Raw genomic sequence first — 20,618 nt, 5'->3', positions numbered from 1 at the left:
CATCTGTATAAGTGTATTAGAGTATTTGGTGATATGCCAAATACATCTCATTAAGCCTCTAAGTAGAGGCGCTATAGGCATGGCAGGATGACTACTTCAAACACTTATCTCCAACTTTCTCAAATCTGCTTTAAGATCGTGGAGCCGTGGACACTGCTCAACCTGCTGAGCCGTTGCAGTATTTCCCCTCCCTCCTCCATCAGGCATGACACGTCAGTGCATGGGTCGGTGTTTGTTACACGCATTACCGTCTCGTCCAGAAGATACACCCATCACACCGGCCCAGCTTTCACGGTCGGGCTTGCAGCGCCACAGATCCCGTAGCGCGCGCCCCCGCCCGGCGGCGGCGGAGGACGTGCCTGTAGCGCGCGCTCACACACGCACCCGGCCGGACGGCTGGGAGAGCGCGCGGGTGAGCAGCTGCCGCCGCAGCCAGGTTTGCCGAGGTCGTTTCTTCCTTCTTCCCCTCCGTTCACCCGTTCGGCCCCTGGAAAGGCACGCGCGTGCAGTCCGGGAGAGCCGTCGCTGTCAATCAAAAGACGCTGGGTGCAAAGCTGGAAGCCGCCGGTCTCTGTGCTTTGCTCTCTTTCTCCCCTCTCCTTCCAGACAGCAGCCATGGGTTTCCTACACCAGCTGCACCTCTTGCTGTGGAAGAACATCACCCTGAAACGCCGGAGCCCGGTGAGTGAACGATGAGCCAGCCGGCAAAAGCAAAAGTGGGGAGGATACCACCCTGTGCCGCTGCTACCCGCAGCCGCTGACTGCCAGCGGGGGGTTTAACCACTGTTGCCTTCTTATACCGGTGCTTTCAGGTTTCGGCAGGATAGGAGGCTGCTAGGGGCTTGTTATGACAGCATGGACATTATTTCAGCGGATCGACATTCTGTTTTGCTTAAAGTCCAGAGGCAGTAGTTATTATTTGTATTGAAGTTCAGTCTACATTGGGCCTGGCAATACAAGCATTTACTGCTGGTTACATTATAGCAGAGAGTTTAAAGCCGGAAGCAACATTGTTACATTTTTACCACATACTCATTCTGTATATGTATCGGTGGAATACAGTACTAAGATTGCAGTTACTAATTATCTTAATTAAAAAAAATCAAATTGTCGGATCTAGCTCCAAATGTTTATTGCTCCAATAATACATGTTTGAGCACATCTATTCATCAAGCAGTCGTGATTCGTAGCTGGACCCAGACCAGTGACATGGTCACGGGTGCATTTAAGGATTTTGCAGATTTTCTCTGGACTTAAGTATTAATTCATTCTCAATTTCACAGTGAGGTTTCAGCAGACAACATTGCTAGTGGATGCTGAGTTAAATCCAAACTCTCTGTGTCTCTGTATGCGTGTTTTTCTGTTCTTAGCAAGGCTAATTACCAACAAATTGTGTCGCCTAAAAAAATGTTTATTACCGGACTACACTTCGAGTTGTTTTCAAAAATGTGAAACTAATGAGAGTTGTGTGTCAGCCTGCTTCGGGCTAGTGAAAATGGGGAGTGGGAGAAGAGAGATGAATTTTTAACAGGTTCTAGCATACTGAATTATCCATAACCGAGCGCAGTCAGTGTTTACTGTCCTCCAGCTATTAATAATCGGCCAACACCGATTATGTGTTAATGGAGAAGTTCTTTCCATTCTTTATGTTCATTTTAGTTATATCAATTAATACACTGGACAGCTTAGTCTTTGCTGGTGATTATGTAGTTTAAAGTTGTAATATACTTTGCTTTATGGTTAACACTCATTAAGCTGTGAATCAGTTGATGGAATTCTTACCTCTTAGTCAAAGGGATGTGAATTTGCTCCCTTTTCAATATCTAAGCAGGAAACTGCTGATGTTGGAATTTGGGGCAATAAATTATTTGCTTGAGGATTCCTGATGCAGGGTTTTGACCTGAAATGTTGGCAGCTCTTTTCACCTGTGGTTTGCTGCTAGATTTCCTGAGTTCCTTCAGCAGAATGATTGTTGTTCCAAGATTCCGGCACATAATCTGTGCTGATTATGTACTGCAGAGTGCTGTACAGTACTCTTAAATATTCTGTCTTTCAAATGACTTGTTAAACTGAGATCATACTTGCCTGCTGTCTAGTGTTGTGGCTGAGGTTTAGACCTCAGTCACAACGCCCCCCCCGCCCCCCCCCGATTATCTGGTTATTAATTCCATTGAACTCCGTACTAAAGCCAAGTTAATTGATACTTTTTTTTAGCAGATCAAAGTGCTTTTTAAGGCTATACAGTAACCTGCTTTTTGTCCTGAGGTTGTGACAAAAAATTATATGAATAATGTTTTTACTTTAACATCTGCACTTTGTCCTGTAATATCAAACTACTAATTGTTCAGCTAAAGAGAATTAGGAGAGAGGTTGAAATACCACCTTACATCTAGTTCTTACAAATTTTAACATTTTTCTTCAAGCATTGGAATGATATTAATAGTACTGCCTATTAGCTAAGTTTTATTTGAATGTTATGATATTGTTTCAAGTTACCTAATATTCTAAACTGATGATGACCTGCTCACTTAGGGAATTAATGCAAATACTACATTGCATTTAATTCAGATGAGTCCAAGGTCTGGAAAGTCAAATCAAGGTAGGACTTTAACAGTAAATGGTAGGTCAGGTCCCTGGAAAGTGTTGCAGAACAGAGGGACCTGAGAGTACAAGGTTCTCTGAAAGAGCAGTCACTGGTAGACAGGAAGCTTTTGGCATGCTGGCATTCATTGGTTAAGAGCAATACACATGGAAATTGGGAGGTAAGGATGCAGTCTGCTGCTGCCTGTAAGGAGTTTGTATGTTCTCCCCATGACCGCTTGGGTTTCCTCCCAAGTCCAAAGATGTGCTGGTCTATAGGTTAGTTGGTCATTGTTAATGATCCCCTGATTAGGCTAGGGATAAATTGGCGGGGTTGCTGGGCACATCACAATGGTCTGGAAGGGCCTATTCCATGTTGTATCGCCATAAAATAAAAAGTTGTACAGTATGCTGCTGAGGCTGCACTTAGTCTATCCATGGCCTCCTCTACTGTAAAGATGAAGCCACACTCAGGTTGGAGGAACAACACCTCATATTCCGTCTAGGTAGCTTCCAACCTGGTGTCATGAATATTGACTTCTCTAACTTCTGTTAATGCCCCTCCTCCCCTACACACCCCATCCCCTATTTATTTATTTAATATATATTTTTTTATTTTTCCCCCTTTTTTTTCTTTTTTCTTCCTCTGTCCCTCTCACTATAACTCCTTGCCTGCTGTCCACCCTCTGGGCTCCCCTCCCCACTTCTCTTTCTCCCCAGGCTTCCCATCCCATGATCTTCTCCCTTCTCCAGTATGGTATACCTTTTGCCAATCAACTTTCCAGCTCTTAGATCCACCCCTCCCCTCCTGTCTTCTCCTATCATTTCGGATCTCCCTCTCCCCCTCCCACTTTCAGATCTCTTACTATCTCTTCTTTTAGTTAGTCCTAATGAAGGGTCCTGGCCTGAACCATCGACTGTACCTCTTCCTGTAGATGCTGCCTGGCCTGCTGCATTCCACCAGCATTTTTTGTGTGTGTTACTTGGAAGATTGTGTTCAGTTTTGACCACCCTGCTATAGGAATGATGTTAGTAGACTGGAAAAAGTGCAGAAAAGATTTGAGGATGTTGCCAAGACTTGAGGTACTAAATCATCGGGGAGATATTGGGTAGGTTAGGACTTTTATTTTCCTCCTCGGAATGTAGGAAACAGTGAGGAGATCTTACAGAAGGTGTCTAAATTCATGAGGGATATAAGTTGGGTGAATGCTCTCAGTCTTTTACCAGGGTTGGGGAATCATGAGCCAGAGAGCATAGGTTCAAGCTGAGAGGGGAAGATTTAATAGGAACTTGGTAACTTTTTCTACACAGGAGGTGGTATGTATATGGAATGAGTTTCTGGTGATTGAAGTAAGTATAAGGACATATTTTGATAGATACTTGGCTAAGTATATGAATAGAAAGGGTTTAGAACAGGCATTTATGTTGTGGACCAATACCATTAAGCAAATGGTCTGTATACCCCATGTTGGGAACCCCTGGTTTAGAAGGAAATGGGCCAAATTCAGACAGTAGGACTAGCTTGGATGGGCATTTTAGTCATCATGGACTGTTTGAGCTGAAGAATCGATTTTAGTGCTGTACGATTCTATATAGGTTTGAAGACTGCATGATTCTGCAACCTGGCCTCTCACTTTTGCATATTTGTTCTCTTTTGATTCTTTTTGCTAATAGGATTATTAACAAAAGCCACTTAGCCCATCAGATAATCTTAATGTCATTTACTTGGTAATTTAATGTCACAAATTTTAACTTTTACATATTACTGCTAAAGCTTAAATTTGTTAGCAAAGTTGCTGAGTCCCAGAGAAGGTTCTTGGCCCAAAACGTTACTGTCTGTTCATTTCCATAGATACTGCCTGACCTGCTGAGTTCGTCCTGCATTTTTTGTGTGTTGCTTTGGATTTGCAGCATCTGCAGAATTTCTTGTGTTTAAAAGTTATTACTCTCCTGCAACACCTTGTTGAATAGAGCCTGTAGAAACTGTAATCTCGTTGGTAGCACATTTGTATTGCAGCCAGAAAGTGGCGAGTTTGTCTGATTCCAGTGAGGTAGGTTGTCACGGGGAGTGTGCCATCTGTCAGCTGGTCGTGTTGCAGCCCCACTGCAATCCTGATCTGTGTTGCTGTCCATGTGGAGGTTGCATGTTCTCCCTCTGACTGAATAAACTTCCGCTAGGTGCCAATTGACCTCTCTCTGGAATGTGGTTACTGCCCGCATTCCAAAGGTAGGCTGATTGGTAGCTGTGAATTGCCCCTTGTGTGTAGGTGAGGTGAGCTGACAGGAATGCGGAGACATCAACATGCGTTGGGGCTTAGTGGTGGGTGTAGACACCGTGATCAGCTGCTTGTTTCCTTGCTGAGTGACTCATTTTAATGAATCTTTGCTGGTGGAGTGGATGAAAAAAGGCACCAGAGCAGAAAAGCTCATGTAATTGTATGGAAACTGATAGTAATTCCAAGGAGGGGAGAATGATCATATATCGTTCACCCCACTCATTGGAATGACTCCCCTTATCCTTATCATATTAACATTAAAGGATAAACTTTCCCCTCTCATCTTAAACCTGTACCTATTGGTTCTGTAGTGTAGAATCCCCCTGTGGCCATTCCATGATCTACAGTCTCCTCCTATCTGATTCCGTCTTGAGCCCTTTGCCTCTTCCACCTATCGCCTCCCAATTTATCACATCATTCCCACATCCCCCATCCCCACCCCCTCACCATCTCCCCCTCATCTGGATTCACCTATCACCTGCCAGCTCATGCTTCTCCCCTTCCCCCAGCCTTTTACACTTTCTCTGTTCCTTTACTTTCTTTCCAGCCCTGATGAAGGGTCTTAGCTTGGAACATCAACTGTTCATTTCCCACCATAGATGCTGCCTGACCTGCTGAGTTTCTCCAGCAGTTTGTGTGTGTACTGTATGTCAAAAGTAAACTTGGTCAAAAACAAAAAAGGAAGAGTTTGTAAGGTTTCGTAAGTTAAGCTCAAGCAGAGCCCTTGAGAATTAGAAAGAAACCAGAAAGGAACTCGGGGAATTAAAAAAAAACAGAAGGGGCCGTGAAAAGCCCTGGGCAAGTAGAATTAAAGAAAATCCCAAGGCATCATATATATACATCAAAAGCAACAGGATGACCCTGGAGTGAGTAAGATCTTTCAAGAATAAAGGAGAAAATGTACTTGGAGGCAGAAAATGTGGATGAGGTCCTAAGTGAGTAATTTGCTAAGAAGAATGTCAAGGCGAATGAGGTGCTGGTGTGAATGTGCTAATGTGCAAAGGGATTTTGAGGTAAAGAAGGAGGCCATGGTGGGTCTGTTAAAGTACGTAAGAATGGTTAAGTCTTCAGGGCTTGATGAGATATATCCAAGATTGTTGAGGCAGGTGAGATTGATGGGGCCTTGATCAATATCTCTGTGCCCCCTCTAGCTGTAGATGAGATTCCAGAAGGCTGGTGAGCAGCTCATGTTGGTCTGTTATTCAAAATGGGGAATAGACATAATCATGGAAATTATTGACTGGTGAATCTCAAATGCCAGTGATGGGGGAATTTACTGGAGATAGGGTTTATGAGCATTTGGAAAATCGTGATCTAATTAGGGGTAGACAAGATGGAGTTCTGCAGGGCAAGTTGTGTCTTATGAACTTGATTGAGATTTTTGAGGAGATGATGAAGGTTGGGAGTGGATGTTTTCTACATCGATTTTAGTGAGGCATTTGGCAAGGACCCTCATGGAAGGCTCATCTGGAAGACTAAGATGCATAGGATCTATGGTAAATTGATTGTTTGGATTCACACAAACAGTAGTGGTTGAGACTGATTCTGGCTACAGGTCTGTGACATTCTGCAGGGATCTCTTCTGATGCTTCTGCTCTTCGTGATACATATAAATGATCTAGATGAAAATGTAGATGGACAAGTTAGTAATTTTGCAGACAAAATGAAGGTTGGCGCTGTTGTGGACCGTGTGGAAGGCTGCCAAAGGACACAACAGGCTATGGATCAGTCACAGATATGGGTGGAAAAATGGCAGATGAAGTTCAATTTGGCCAAATGTGAAGTGTTACACTTTGGGAGATCAAATGTAAAGAGACAGTACACTGTCAGTGGCAAAGCCTTTAACAGTGTTGAGGCGCAAAGTGATCTTGGATTCCAAGTCCACTGAAAGTAGCTACACAGGCTGATAGAGTGGTAAAGAAGGCTTATGGAATGCTTTCCCTTATTAGCTGAGGAACTGAGTTCAACAAGTTGGGGATTATGTTGCAGTTTTACAAACTCATTATTGGAATGATGTCAAGGATGCAGAAGAAGTTTTCTGGGATGCTGTCCGGATTTGAAAGCATATGCTGTAAGGAGGGTTAGGCAAACATGGGTTTTTTTTGGGAGTGACAGAGGCTGATGGGGACTCTGATAGAAGCTAATAGATTATGAAAGGAATTGATGGTTGAAATGTCTAGTAGAGAGCATGCATTTAAGACAAGGGGATAAATTCAAAGGAGATGTGTGGGGGAAGTTTTTGTTTTACAGAGTGGTGGATGCCTGGAATGCACTGCCTGGGGTTGTGGTAGAGGTAAGTATGAGAGAGGTGTGGAAGAAGCACTTAGAAGAGTCATAAATATGCAGGAAATGGAAGGATATGGACATATATAGGTAGAAGGATGAGTTTAATAATTGGGCATTTGATTAATACTTAATTAGTTTGGCACAATATTGTGGGCCAAAATCTAGTCAAGTTTATTGTCATTTCAACGATATACACATCAAACGAGGCGACGTTTCTCTGAACCAGAATGTAAATCACTGTCATACACATAACACAATACATGATAATTTACGAAAGTAAGGATGAAATCTGCAGATGGATTACACATAAATAAATGAAAGCACATAAGTTAAATATTGTAATGTACAGAACAGATTAACCAGCGACACTTTGAATGTGATGCAGCATGAAGTTCAGAAGCCTAATGGCCTGAGGGAAGAAGCTATTTCCCATTCTGACCGTTCTTGCTTTTATGCATCGGAGTCTCCTGCCTGATGGTAGAAAGTCAAAAAGGGTGCTGGATGGATGGTTGGTTGACCCTTATGATCCTCTCAGCTGTTCTCACAGAACTTTGTAGGGATTTCTGGTCTGATGCTTGGCTGCTCCTATACCAGATGGTGATACAACTTGTTAGGGTGCTCTCATTGGTGCTCCAGAAGATACAGTTAAGATGGGGTGGGGTGGGAGAGGAGCCTCAATCCCTTAAGGAAGTGGAGATGTTGCTGTGCCTTCTTGTTCAGGGAGATGATATTAAGGTGCCAGGCGAGGTCATCCGTGATGTGAACTCCCAGGAACTTGGTGCACTTAGCTCTCTCCACAGAGGAGCCATGTATTTGCAAAGTGCCTGTTCCTACACACCTACAGACCATCAAGTACTCTATACAACTCATGCTATCAGTATCTTTTTTACTAGCACATTTTCTCAACTTTTGCCCATTGGTTGTTAGTCAGTCTTTATTTATGTATAGTACTTTGAAAATTCTATTCTACTTCTTTATCCCTGCATATGCCTGCAAAAAAAAAACCTCAGGGTAGTCTCTGGTAATGTATATGAACTTCTACTTTGAACTTTTGAACTTCTAGTCAATGTTCAGTGTCCACACTGGCAGTAATCTACTATCTGTATGATGTATTACAATTACAGAGAGAAAAGCTCAATTGTAATCTCATTTGCAATCTCTGGACTTCCCAAAGCAGTTTACAGTCATCTTTTTAGTCATTATTACATCTTGAGAAATAAAAACATCCATTTTTTCCCCACACTAAGGTTCCATGAAATACAATGTTGATAATAACCAGATATTCTTTTTACTTTGGCATTGATGGAGACTCTACACTCAGTGGCTACTTCATTAGATACACCTGTACACTTGTTTATTAATGCAAATATTTAATCAGTCAGTCGAATGGCAGCAACTCCTTACATAAAAGCATGCAGACATAGTTAAGAGGTTTAGTTATTCAGACTATACATCAGAATGGGGAAGAAAAGAGTCTCTCAAAAGCAGAGATGGAGGAGTATGCCTCTTGATCAACTCTTGGTGCACAAGTATATCAGCGGTGTCCCAATTCTCAAACATGAGGAAATCTGCAGATGCTGGAAATTCAAGCAACACACACACACAATGCTGGTGGAACGCAGCAGGCCAGACAGCATCCATAGGAAGAAGCACAGTCGACATTTTGGGCCGAGACCTAACGAAGGTTCCACCAGCATTTTGTGTGTGTTGCTGTCCCAATTCTGCTCACCAGAGCTGGAATATCTAGCAGTTAAGTGCCGTCCCTTTTACCTACCGTGGGAGATTTCCAGAATCATTTTGGTAGTGGTATACATTCCACCTCAGGCCAATGTCAGTCAGGCTTTAGATGATCTGAGCAATGGGATCAACTTGCATGAAACGGTGCATCCTAACAACTTCACCACTGTTTTGGGGGATTTTAATCAGGCCAGTCTGAAAATAATCACTAAGCAATTAAGGTCAACAGATCACTTGCAATAACAGAGGAAACAACATACTGGACCAATGTTACACCACCATGAAGAATGCCTACCGTGCCATTCCACACCCTCACTTCGGAAAGTCTGATCACCTGGCTGTACTTCTACTCCCTGAGTATAGGCAGAGACTGAAGACTGCAGCATCAGTAGTGAGGACCCAGAATGTATGGACAAGAGAAGCACAGGAGCGCCTACAGGACTGCTTTGAATTGGTGGACTAGACTGTATTCAGGGATTCATCTTCGAATCTGGATGAGTAAGCTGCCGTTGTTTCCAACTTCATTAAAACCTGTGTGGATGAGTGCCTACAAAGACCTGTTGTACAGTCCCAATCCAAAAGCCGTGGATAAACCGGGGGTACGTCATATGTTGAAGGCTAGATCTGTGGCACTCAAGTCTGGTGACCCAGGTCTGTACCAGAAAATCAGGTATATTTGCAGAGAACCATTTCAAGGGCGAAGAGACAATTTCAAATGAGGTGGGAGGTGACATCAGATGTACGATAGCTCTGGCAGGGTTTGCAAGATATTACTTCCTACAAGCAAAACCCAATAGCATGAATGGCAGTGATGCTTCACCACCAGATGAACTCAACGCCTTCTATGCCCGCTTTGAAAGGGAGAATATAACTAAAGCTGTGAAGATCCATGCTGCACACAATGACCCTGTGATCTCTGTCTCAGAGGCTGTCTAAAGAGGGTGAACCCTCGCAAGGCGGAAAGCCCCAGCAGAGTATTTTGTAAGGCTCTGAATACCTGAGCCAACCAACTGGCGGGAGTACTCAAGGACACTTTCAACCACTCACTGCCATGGGTGGAAGTTCCCACTTGCTTCAAAAAGGCAACAATTATACCAATGCCTAAGAAGAATAATGTGAGCTGCCTTAATGACTGTCGCCTGGTAGCACTTACATCGACAGTGATGAAATGCTTTGAGAGGTTGGTCATGATTAGACTGAACTCCTGCCTTAGCAATTTGCCAACGGCAGACGCAATCTCAATGGCTCTTCACACGGCTTTAGACCACCTGGACAACACAAACACCTACGTCCGGATGTTGTTCATCGACTATAGCTCAGCATTTAATACCATCATTCCCACAATCCTGATTGAGAAGCTACAGAACCTGGGCCTGTGTACTTCCCTCTGCAATTGGATTTTTGACTTTCTAACTAGAAAACCACAATCTGTGTGGATTGGTGACAATAGCTCCTCCTCACTGACAGTCAACTCTGGTGCACCTAAGGGGTGTGTGCTTAACCCACTGCTCTGCTCTACTCTCTCTATACCCATGATTGTGTGCCTAGGCATAGCTCAAATACCATCTATAAATTTGCTGATGATACAACCATCATTGGTAGAATTTCAGATGGAGATGAGAGGGCGTACAGGAGCGAGATATGCCAACTAGTGTAATGGTGTTGAGCAACGACCTGGCACTCAACGTCAGTAACTCAAAAGAGCTGATTGTGGACTTCAGGAAAGGTAAGATGAAGGAACACATACCAATTCTCATAGAGGGATCAAAAGTGGAGAGAGTGAGCAGTTTCAAGTTCCTGGGTGTCAAGATCTCTGAGGACCTAACCTGTTCCCAATATATCTATGCCGTTATAAAGAAGGCAAAACAGCGACTATACTTCATTAGGAGTTTGAAGAGATTTGGTACGTCCGCAAATGCACTCAGTAACTTCTATAGATGTACCATGGAGAGCATTCTGACAGGCTGCATCACTGTCTGGTATGGCGGGGGGTGGGGGGGGTGCGGAGGTGGGTTTGCCACTGCACAGGACCAAAAGAAGCTGCAGAGGGATGTAAATTTAGACGGATACATCTTGGGTACTAGCATACAAAGTACCCAAGACATCTTCAAGGAGCGGTGTCTCAGAAAAGCAACGTCCTTTATTAAGGACCTCCAGCACCCAGGGCATGTCCTTTTCTCACTGTTACCATCAGGTAGGAGGTACAGAAGCCTGAAGGCACACACTCAGTGATTCAGGAACAGTTTCTTCCCATCTGTCATTCGTTTCCTAAATGGACATTGAACCCGTGAATACTACCTCACTTTTTAAATATATATTTCTGTTTTTTACACAATTTTTAACCTATTCAGTATACATGTACTGTAATTTATTTATTTATTTATTTATTTATTTTTTTTTCTTCTTTTTCTATATTATGTATTGCATTGAATTGCTGCTGCTAAGTTAACATATTTCATGACACATGCTGGTGATAATAAACCTGATTCTGAAATGAGATCTAAGTGACTTTGACCAGGAAAGATTGTTGGTGCCAGATGGGGTGGTTTGACTATCTCAGAAGCTGTTGATCTCCTGGAATTTTCATACACCACGGTCTGTTGAATTTACAGAGAATGGTGTGGAAAAACAAATAAAAACATCCAGCAAGCGGCAGTTCTGTGGGCAAAAATGCCTTGTTAATGAGAGAGATCAGAGGAGAATGGCCAGACTAGTTCAAGCCAATAGGAAAGTGACAGTCAAACAAGTAGCCACACATTACAACAGAGGAGTGCAGATGTGCATCTCTGAATGTACAGCATGTCGAACCTTGAAACAGACGAGATATAGCAGCATAAGTCCGCAAACATATGTTCAGTGGCCACTTTATTAGGTATAGGAGACACTTTATACTTTTTATACTTTATAGTCACCAAACAATTAATACTAGAACTTACAATCATCACAACGATATTTGATTCTGTGCTTCCCACTCCCCAGATTACAAATATTAAATATTAAACATAGTAAAAGTTAGTAAATATATAAATTTAAATTATAAATCATAAATAGAAAATAGAAAAATTGAAAGTAAGGTCGTGCAAAAAAACCGAGAGGCAGGTCACTTAGTAAAGTTGCCACTGATTGCACAGGAAAATTCTTATGGTTCTTTTTGAAAGTGATAGAAATATAATGGGAACACCATGAACCTCACTCACTTCCTTCTGATTTCCTATCTATTGCAAGGTTCTTCCTCGGGCAGCATTTCATAACCTTAATGAATGAAACTTCTTAAACTTTGTTGTTACTTGCATTGTTTTCTCTTCATCTCAGTGCTCTAGGACACTGCGTAAGAACAATCTCAACAGCTTTCCAACCACCTGTACTGTGAAGCTTGGCAAAGATTAGCTCTGTGTCACTGAAGTTAATGGTAGGCTCTGAAAACTAATGTTGAAGCGATAATAATTGATAGCTTTATTTAAATCAAAACTTGTGATAGTCAGGTCAAACATCAACCCAGAGAAGAATCATGTGGTTTAATATCAGCCTGTTGTAATATCTTTTGATTTAATTCTAAGCCTATTATCATTTAAGAAAAAAGCACTTCAGGATGTATATTGTATACATTTCTCTGACATTAAATTGTACCTTTGAACCTTTGAAGAAGTGGGAGCGGGACTTTGAAATTTAAAAAATAAATGGATGCTGGAAATTGAAATGGAAAATATTGGAAATATTCAATGTGCAGGCAGCATTCATGGAAAGAGAAAGTTTCTGGCGAGTTGCTGATCTGATACAATAACTCTTAGTTTGAGGAGATTTGGTATGTCACTAAAGACACTCAAATTTCGACTGAAGTACCATGGAGACCATTGTAACTGGCTGCGTCCCCATCTGATATGGGGGAGGGAGCCCTGCACAGGATCGAAATAAGCCGCAGGAAGTTATGAACTCAGGTCCATCATGGACACTAGCTTCTGTTGTATCCAGAACATCTTCAAGGAGCGATGCCTTAAAAAGTGAACATCATTATTAAGGAACACCAGCACTCAGGACATGTCTCTTCTCATCAGAGAACAGGTACAGGAGCCTGAAGGGACATACTCAATGTTTCAGGAACAGTGCCTTCCCCTCTGCCATCCAATTTCTAAATGGACATTGCCTCACTACTTTTGTACTCCTTATTTAATTTATTGTAATTCAGTTTTTATTACTATGTATTGCATTGTACTGCTACTGCATAACAACAAATTTCATGGCATATGCTGGTGACAATAAAACTGATTCTGATTTGGTTCCACCTCCCACAAATGCTGCCTTACTGCAGAGGCTCACTGGCATTCTGAGCCATTCAGAAAAGCTCTGATCTTCTTAACCTCAATTTTCCACTCTTGTCCCCATTCCAAAAATGTATTTATCTCGGCCTCAAATCTATGCATTGCCTAAACATCCTTCGTCCTGAATGATTAAAGAATTCTGCACAATTATTCTGTACAATTGAACCCCTTTGTTTTAAGGCAGTGACGCTGACCTTGATTTTCCAGCCTATGGAAAACAGTCTCAGTGTGTGCCATATGTTTCAGTGAGATCACCTTGAACCTTCTCACTGCCTGGAATACTGTCATCATGAACCAAGTTTTTGTTTGCTAGAGCACTAACTGGTATATTACTTTGGAGAAGTAACCAAAATTTTCTAACCTTTGTCCCACCAGCACTGTAATTACTGCAATATTACTCTTGCATATTAACCCTCTTGTAATATGAACTGATGATATTCAACTTCCTGCTGTATATCTACACTGAAATTCCCTTGAAAGCCAGCACTTTTCTTTATTAACTTAAATTAATAATGGATTTTAAAATTCTTCACAGTGAGTTTAACTTTATTTCCCCTTTTTATTTTAACTCCCTCTTTCATGTTAAATCTTTCATCTATTTTATACACTACAGTTGTCATTTTGTATCCTTCCCATGGTTTACTAGTTTTATATTGTCAAGAAATTTGCTCCATTCCCTCATCTAAGTGATTGCTTTAACTTCAGAAGCATTTCTTTGTCTGTGTCCAAATCAGAAGAAAGGATCATATATGGTATCAATTCGCTAAAATGTTTATTATTAACTCTTAGCAGTGTGGATAAACAGAGGGACCTTGGGTTCATGTCCATAGATACCTCGAAGTTGCTGAACTCAACATAGATGCCTCAAAGTTAAGATAATATAACAGCTCTAAAAAAAAAGACACTCGGGTCAGATTCACACTTGGAATCTGATTTCCCTCCATCTGTGGCTGACAGTGTGAGATGAGGAGCTGCTGTGTACTTGTTCTCGCAGAAATGTGGCTCCAAGGTAACATCTAATGCACCATTAATCTTCAGGCCCTACTACTCGGACTTGTGCTAATATTATTTTTGTGACTGTTATGTGTTATCATTAAGATATGTGCTATGAGACTGTACATACAGTGTTTTGCACCTAGGCCCCAGAGGAACCTTGTTTCGTTTAGTTATATACATGTGTGTGGTTGAATGACAATTAAATTTGACCTTGAACTTGAGGTTGAGCAAGCTAGGACTTTTCTCTCTGGAGTGAAGGAGGATGAGAGGTGACTTAATAGCGGTGTACAAGATGTTAAGAGGCATAGATTGAGTGGATAGCCAGGGACCTTTTTATTGAGAAGGAAATGGCTAATATGAGGGGGGCATAATTTTAAAGAGAATGGAGGGGAGTTTTGGGGGATGTCAGATGTATGTTTTTACAGAGTGGTGAATGGTGAAATGCCCTGCCAGAGAAGGTGGGAGAGGTAGATACATTAGGGACATTTAAGAAACTCTTAGATAGGCATATGGATGATAGAAAATTGGAGGGCTAGGTAGGAGGGAAGGATTACACTGATCTTAAAGTAGGTTAAAATGTCAGCACAGCATTATGGGCCGAAGGGCCTGTACTGTGCTGTGGTGCTCTATGTACTCATCCAATTCTGTTAGTTTCTTCAGATGAGAATCATACCCAACAAGTAATGAACTGACTTCCTATTTTGGATCTGATAGTTACATATTTCATTCTGATAGCACATAAAGCATTCTAGTTGGATTGAACATTTTAGTTATACGTTGTGATTTAAAAAAAATTGTTCCAGCTGTTTAGAAACCCTGTTGGAAGCAGTAATGCGAATAATATTAACTCTTCCAAAAATCAATTTCCGGTGTCTCATACTATTTCAAATGTTACAGGTTGATCTCAGTGGGCTTCTATATTCATCCATCACTCCAATGCACAATTTTTTTCAGAGAATTTATGCTTTTTTAAAATCCCTTTTATTATTCCAATTTCTTTTGGACTCTCTCCCTCATTTGTGGCCATGTCCCACTTTCCGTTCTAACACTGCGGCTAAATCAATATTTTGTCTTTCTCTCTGGCTCTATTGATAAGAGTGCTTTGCAAAGTAAGAAAGTTCAAAGTAAAATTTATTATCAGAGTACATGCATGTCACCACATACAACCCTGAGATTCTCTTTCCTGTAGTCATACTCAGCAAATCTATAGAATAGTAACTGTAAACAGGATCACTGAAAGAGCAAGAACATAGAAGACAACAAACTGTGCATCTGCAAATATAAATAAATAGCAATAAATAATGACAGCATAAAATAACAGGATAAAGAGTCCTTAAAGTGAAGCCATTTTTTTGTGGGAACATGTGAATGTAGTTATCCTCCTTTGTTCAAGAGCCACTTGGCTGAGGGATAGTAACTGTTCTTGACCTGGTCGTGGGAGTTCTGAGGCACTTGTACTTTCTACCTGATGGCAGCAGTGGGAAAAGAGTGGGTGGTGAGGATCTTTGATGATTAATGTTGCTTTCCTACAGCAGCATTTCATGTAGATGTGCTCAATGGTTGGGAGGGCTTTACCTGTGATGTACTTTCTTTTTAAATCTTTTTATTAATTTTTCCAAAGTTATAAACAAAATAACAATGTTGATACAAAGAGATTGGAATAATCTTATTGTTAATAAACATATACAGAAAAGATTTCAGATAGCACAGGTATCATAGACTTCCAAACTCATGATGTAATTAATCATAGAGAAAAAAGAAATAAAAAGAAAAAAAAATACAAAGAAAACCCCCAAAAAGAAACAAAAAAAACTAAATACTAAACCCAAAAAAGCAAATGGAACAAAACAAGGCTAGACCAATATCTTAAATCGAACATGTTCAGTAATGTCGTCAACTCCGCTCCTCTACCTGTGATGTACTGGCCCGAATCCACCATCTTTTGTAGGATTTTCTGTTCAAAAGCATTGGCGTTCCCATATCAGGCCATAATGCAGCTAGTCAATACACTTTACACTTCAGCCTCATGGAGACCCAAAGTAATTCACAGCCAATTGTGGTTATATAGATGAAATACCTTTATCATAAACAAAACTAAGCCATCATCTTTGCACAGAAAACATTGAGTTTAGTGATTTTGATAGAATGATTAATATGACGACAACACAGAGATACCAAGTGTTAAGACAGAACATGAACTTGTTTACAACCACTTGAGGGGACAAGCTCATTTTAATCTTCTAAAGTACAGCAACACCCTTCAGTCCTGCAGTGGAGTGTCTTTTTAGACTTTATACTCAATTCCCTGGAGTGGAGACCTTGCCTCTAACTGGATCTGTTGCTGAAAATATTGCTCTACCCCAAAATGCTTATTCATTTCATAACAAAACAGGTGTTTCCATTATTTGTACATGGTTGATCCTGGTAAGATATTTTCTTCAGTTATCTTAATTTCCTAGTAAGACAGCAATTAATAAACTTTTAAAATTATTTAAAAATCCATCTGTAATGGAAATAATTTAAATGTTTGTGATCTTCCAATTTTTATAGTGATGAACATCTTCAATAAATGCCAGAGCACATCCTATTATGATTGCTTCTTGTAATTAGGGCTATATGGAAGAAAAAATTATATAGAATTTGTGAGCACAGAAACAAGCTGTTGAGTCTTCCAGTGTTTCTTTCATCTGAGTCTTCCCCTTCCCTGTTTCACTTAAAGCTGTTCGTACCTGGCACTCTTTTCCCCAAAGATTATTGAGTAATATGACTTCTTACTCATGATTTACATGCAAGGATAAACTTGCGTGTTTTGTGTCGATATTCAGTAATTTCACAGTACAGTAGGATTCTCCCCATTCACAGAGGTACAAATGCAGCTGTCAACGTGCAGCTGTGTAATATTATGCTACTGCATTGGTGTCTTGCACAAGATTGCTTTGTCTCCAAACAATGATCAGCCTCTGACATTGAGGGTGCAGTGGCTTCTTCTGTTGATATAATAGCCTTGGAACCAATGAATCTTATTTGCATCTGGCGCCTTACTTGAATGTATGTGATGATTTCACTAGGAGTCCATTTAGATACTTAATGGAAGACTAAAATTTTGCCACTCTTTTAACGATGAAGGAGGATGTCACCGTGGTTCTGCGTTATGGAATGAACTATTGGGTTTATGGACTGTGGACTTGTTCAGAATTATGTTTTTTATATTCTGTGTTTTTCATCCATACCTTTCCCTTTTTTTTTGCAAGGGGAGGGGTTTAAGGATTTGACGTTCTTGTTGAGTTCGGTGCATGGGGAGGGGGATTTGGGAGTTGATGAATAGAATGCTCTTTTTTATGTGTGTGGGGGGGAGTGTGTTTGATGTTTCTCTCTGAATGACTTTCATGTTCTTTCTTCATTTCATGACTATCTGGAGAGGCCAAATCTCAGATGTATGTGGCTACATACTTTGATAATAAATGAACCTTTGAACCCATGCTAATATACAGCATAAATTCTGATAATAATCTTTGAATTCATCTGCATAAATAAGTAATTTTAGGTTGCCTTTCAGAACTGATTACTTAGGATAAACAATCAGTCTTGCAAATTTCTCACTTGGTTTCATATCATGGGCAAAAGTGAAGAATTATTATTTTGATTAACATACAAACAATTGTACCTCATTAAATATGGATGGAGTTATTTAAAGGTTCTTGGTATGGGATTGCTTATTCTCTTGAATTCATTGCTCTTTTCTAGAAGGTGTTGAATATAATCCTTTTGGCAGGGGTAGGTTCCCTTGAGTATCTCTGTTCCCTTTTACTTTTCTATTACACTAGCCAGTAAAATGAGAAAGCAATTCCACTACTTTGGCCCTGAGCTTGTATGACATAGGCCCTTGCATGCCACAGATAGTGATTAATTGCAAAGTCTAGATCATTTAATTGATGGCATCACATAACAGGTCATACCAGTTCTTAGAAAAATGATTATATTGTATTGTATTATATTGCTTTGTATTGAATGTAAAGTATCTGACAGGAATCTAGCATGTGGCTTTTAGTGAAATTGAGCAATGTCTGATTTAATATTCTTCCCAAAGGTGTGTGTTTTGTGCTGTGTTGATTTCATAATGGTATTTTGATGCAATTCCAAGCGTGAATTTAAGTAAGAATTTCTTCTAAAAATAATGAATAACTTATAGCTAGATTTTGACCCCCTTCATTTAAGACAGTTTTTGTCTGTTAAAGATGTGACACGTGCAATGAATTTTCAAATGCTCTGTCAAACTAGCTCTTTTGAACCTGTTTTCCTATTTTTTCTTGTTTTTTGTTGCTAATTGGTTTGAAGCAGCAATTGCGTTGAGAGAAGTCATCTGCCTATCAGAGTAGCTGTTGTAGATTGGTCAGGCTGAGCACCAGGAGCAGGGATGTAGCCAGTAGTGATGCATGGAAAAGTAGTTATTCCCCAGTCATCTGGAGAAATCATGTCACTTGTGTTCCAACAATGGCACTGCATTGTACCGGCTGGGGAGCAAACCCAAGCACCGAACTGGTTGAAGGAAGGGGATTTCCATTAGGGTCCAACTCTGCAGCTGTGTGAGAATAACCTCACAGAGCATGAGTGTAGTTTTATGTTTAAAAAATCAGAAAATACTTGGATTTTTATCATACTTTTTTTTTACCTCAAGATATCTGAAAGTGCTTCGTAGGACACTCCTGATGCAGATGCTCGACCAAAAATATCGACAGTTCTTTTCCTCCTACGGATGATTTTTTTGACCTTCTGATTTCCCCCAGCAGAATGTCTATTGTTCCAGATTCCGGCATCGGTAGTCTCCTGTGCCTAATTGGTGCTAGAAGTGGCATATTGATAATAACCAGATAACCTCTTTATGATCAAAGTTGCTGGTGAACACAGCAGGCCAGGCAGCATCTCTAGGAAGAGGTACAGTTGATGTTTCAGGCCGAGACCCTTAGTCAGGACTAACTGAAGGAAGAGTTAGTAAGAGATATGAAAGGGGGGGGGGGGAGATCCAAAATGATAGGAGAAGACAGGAGGGGGAGGGATGGAGCCAAGAGCTGGACAGGTGATTGGCAAAGGGGATATGAGAGAATCATGGGACAGGAGGCCTGGGGAGAAAGACAAGGGGGGGCCTCCCCAGGCCTCCTGTCCCATGATCCTCTCATATCCCCTTTGCCAATCACCTGTCCAGCTCTTGGCTCCATCCCTTCCCCTCCTGTCTTCTCCTATCATTTTTGATCTCCCCCTCCTACTTTCATATCTCTTACTAACTCTTCCTTCAGTTAGTCCTGATGAAGGGTCTCGGCCTGAAACGTCGACTGTACCTCTTCCTAGAGATGCTGCCTGGCCTGCTGTGTTCACCAGCAACTTTGATGTGTGTTGCTTGAATTTCCAGCATCTGCTGAATTCCTGTTGTAACCTCTTTATGATAGTGGCTGAAGGATTGATTTGACATTTATGCTGCTTTTCTTTGAAATCCTAGCGTTGAGCCTTTCACACTCCTGCGTGAGTGGCGTAGGATCATGTCAAGTGTCTCCCAAAGCCACTGCCTGGATTACCCTGTCAGCTTATTTGAATAGAAATGAATTTGCCTTTATCAGGTGCTCCAGCTATCACAGTTACATTGCTGCAACTTAAAAATCTTTAGTGGAGATATATGTAGGCCTGGATGAAAGATATGTCCTATTAATATAGATGGTGGTACTTAAGAAATCCTCCTGACAATATACATATGATAGCAGCAACCAAAAATATGCTTGATTGTTGAGTATAGTTTTGGGGTAGTGATGCCCCCATACTCCTCTTTCCCAGAACTGCAGAAGCATGAAAATGTAAAAGCTTTGCTCTGATGTCAGCATCGTGCACAATCATTGACAGGCCTGGTGCTAAATCTGGCTTGTTTGGATCCGTGTTGGTATTGATGATGCTCATGGCACGAGGTAGCACTTCCCAATTCTGTTGTGCGTTCAGTATCTCAAGCAGAGATTTGAATACCTGATGCAGACTGACACTGCACTGCAGCACTGAGGAAGTGCTATACTTGCTGTCTTTTCGATGAAGCACTGAAACAAAGCCTCAACTACCTGCTGAACTAGGCATGAGGAAAATATTGTTAATTCAGCTCACTTTTGTACTCGGGCATTTCATGTCCCAGTCCAATGGTATCAGTGTCTTCACTGGTTTGTGTTAAATCTCAGTAAAAGTAACAAGGATAACATTAATGTAAGTAATGACTCATTCCAGCTTAAATTTTTAATATGAAAATTTATGGAGGAAAGTGTCTTGTTGTTTTAATGTTAGGAAAATTTATGGAGGAAGGTGTCTTGTTGGGTCCAATCTTCTAAAGTTAATATACCAAATTGTATGTGGTTTATCTTTTTTATTTATTGAGATACAGTGCAGAATAGGCCCTTCTGGC

At 41.0% G+C, this 20,618-nt stretch overlaps 1 protein-coding gene across 2 annotated transcripts in view; it reads left to right on the top strand.

Annotated features, from left to right (window-relative positions):
• Nucleotides 1-316: 316 nt before the first annotated feature.
• Nucleotides 317-20,618, top strand: part of abca2 (ATP-binding cassette, sub-family A (ABC1), member 2) — a 583,930-nt gene continuing 563,628 nt past the window's right edge. For both annotated transcript variants that reach the window (XM_063073801.1, XM_063073800.1), the window contains exon 1: nt 317-681. In XM_063073801.1, the coding sequence (XP_062929871.1) occupies nt 616-681 (66 nt within the window). In that variant the 5' untranslated portion in view covers nt 317-615. The remainder of the gene's footprint in view (nt 682-20,618) is intronic.

The sequence above is a fragment of the Mobula hypostoma genome, chromosome 21 (assembly GCF_963921235.1).
Source record: "Mobula hypostoma chromosome 21, sMobHyp1.1, whole genome shotgun sequence".
Lineage (NCBI taxonomy): Eukaryota > Metazoa > Chordata > Chondrichthyes > Myliobatiformes > Myliobatidae > Mobula > Mobula hypostoma.
This window is presented reverse-complemented; position numbering and strand designations above follow the sequence as displayed.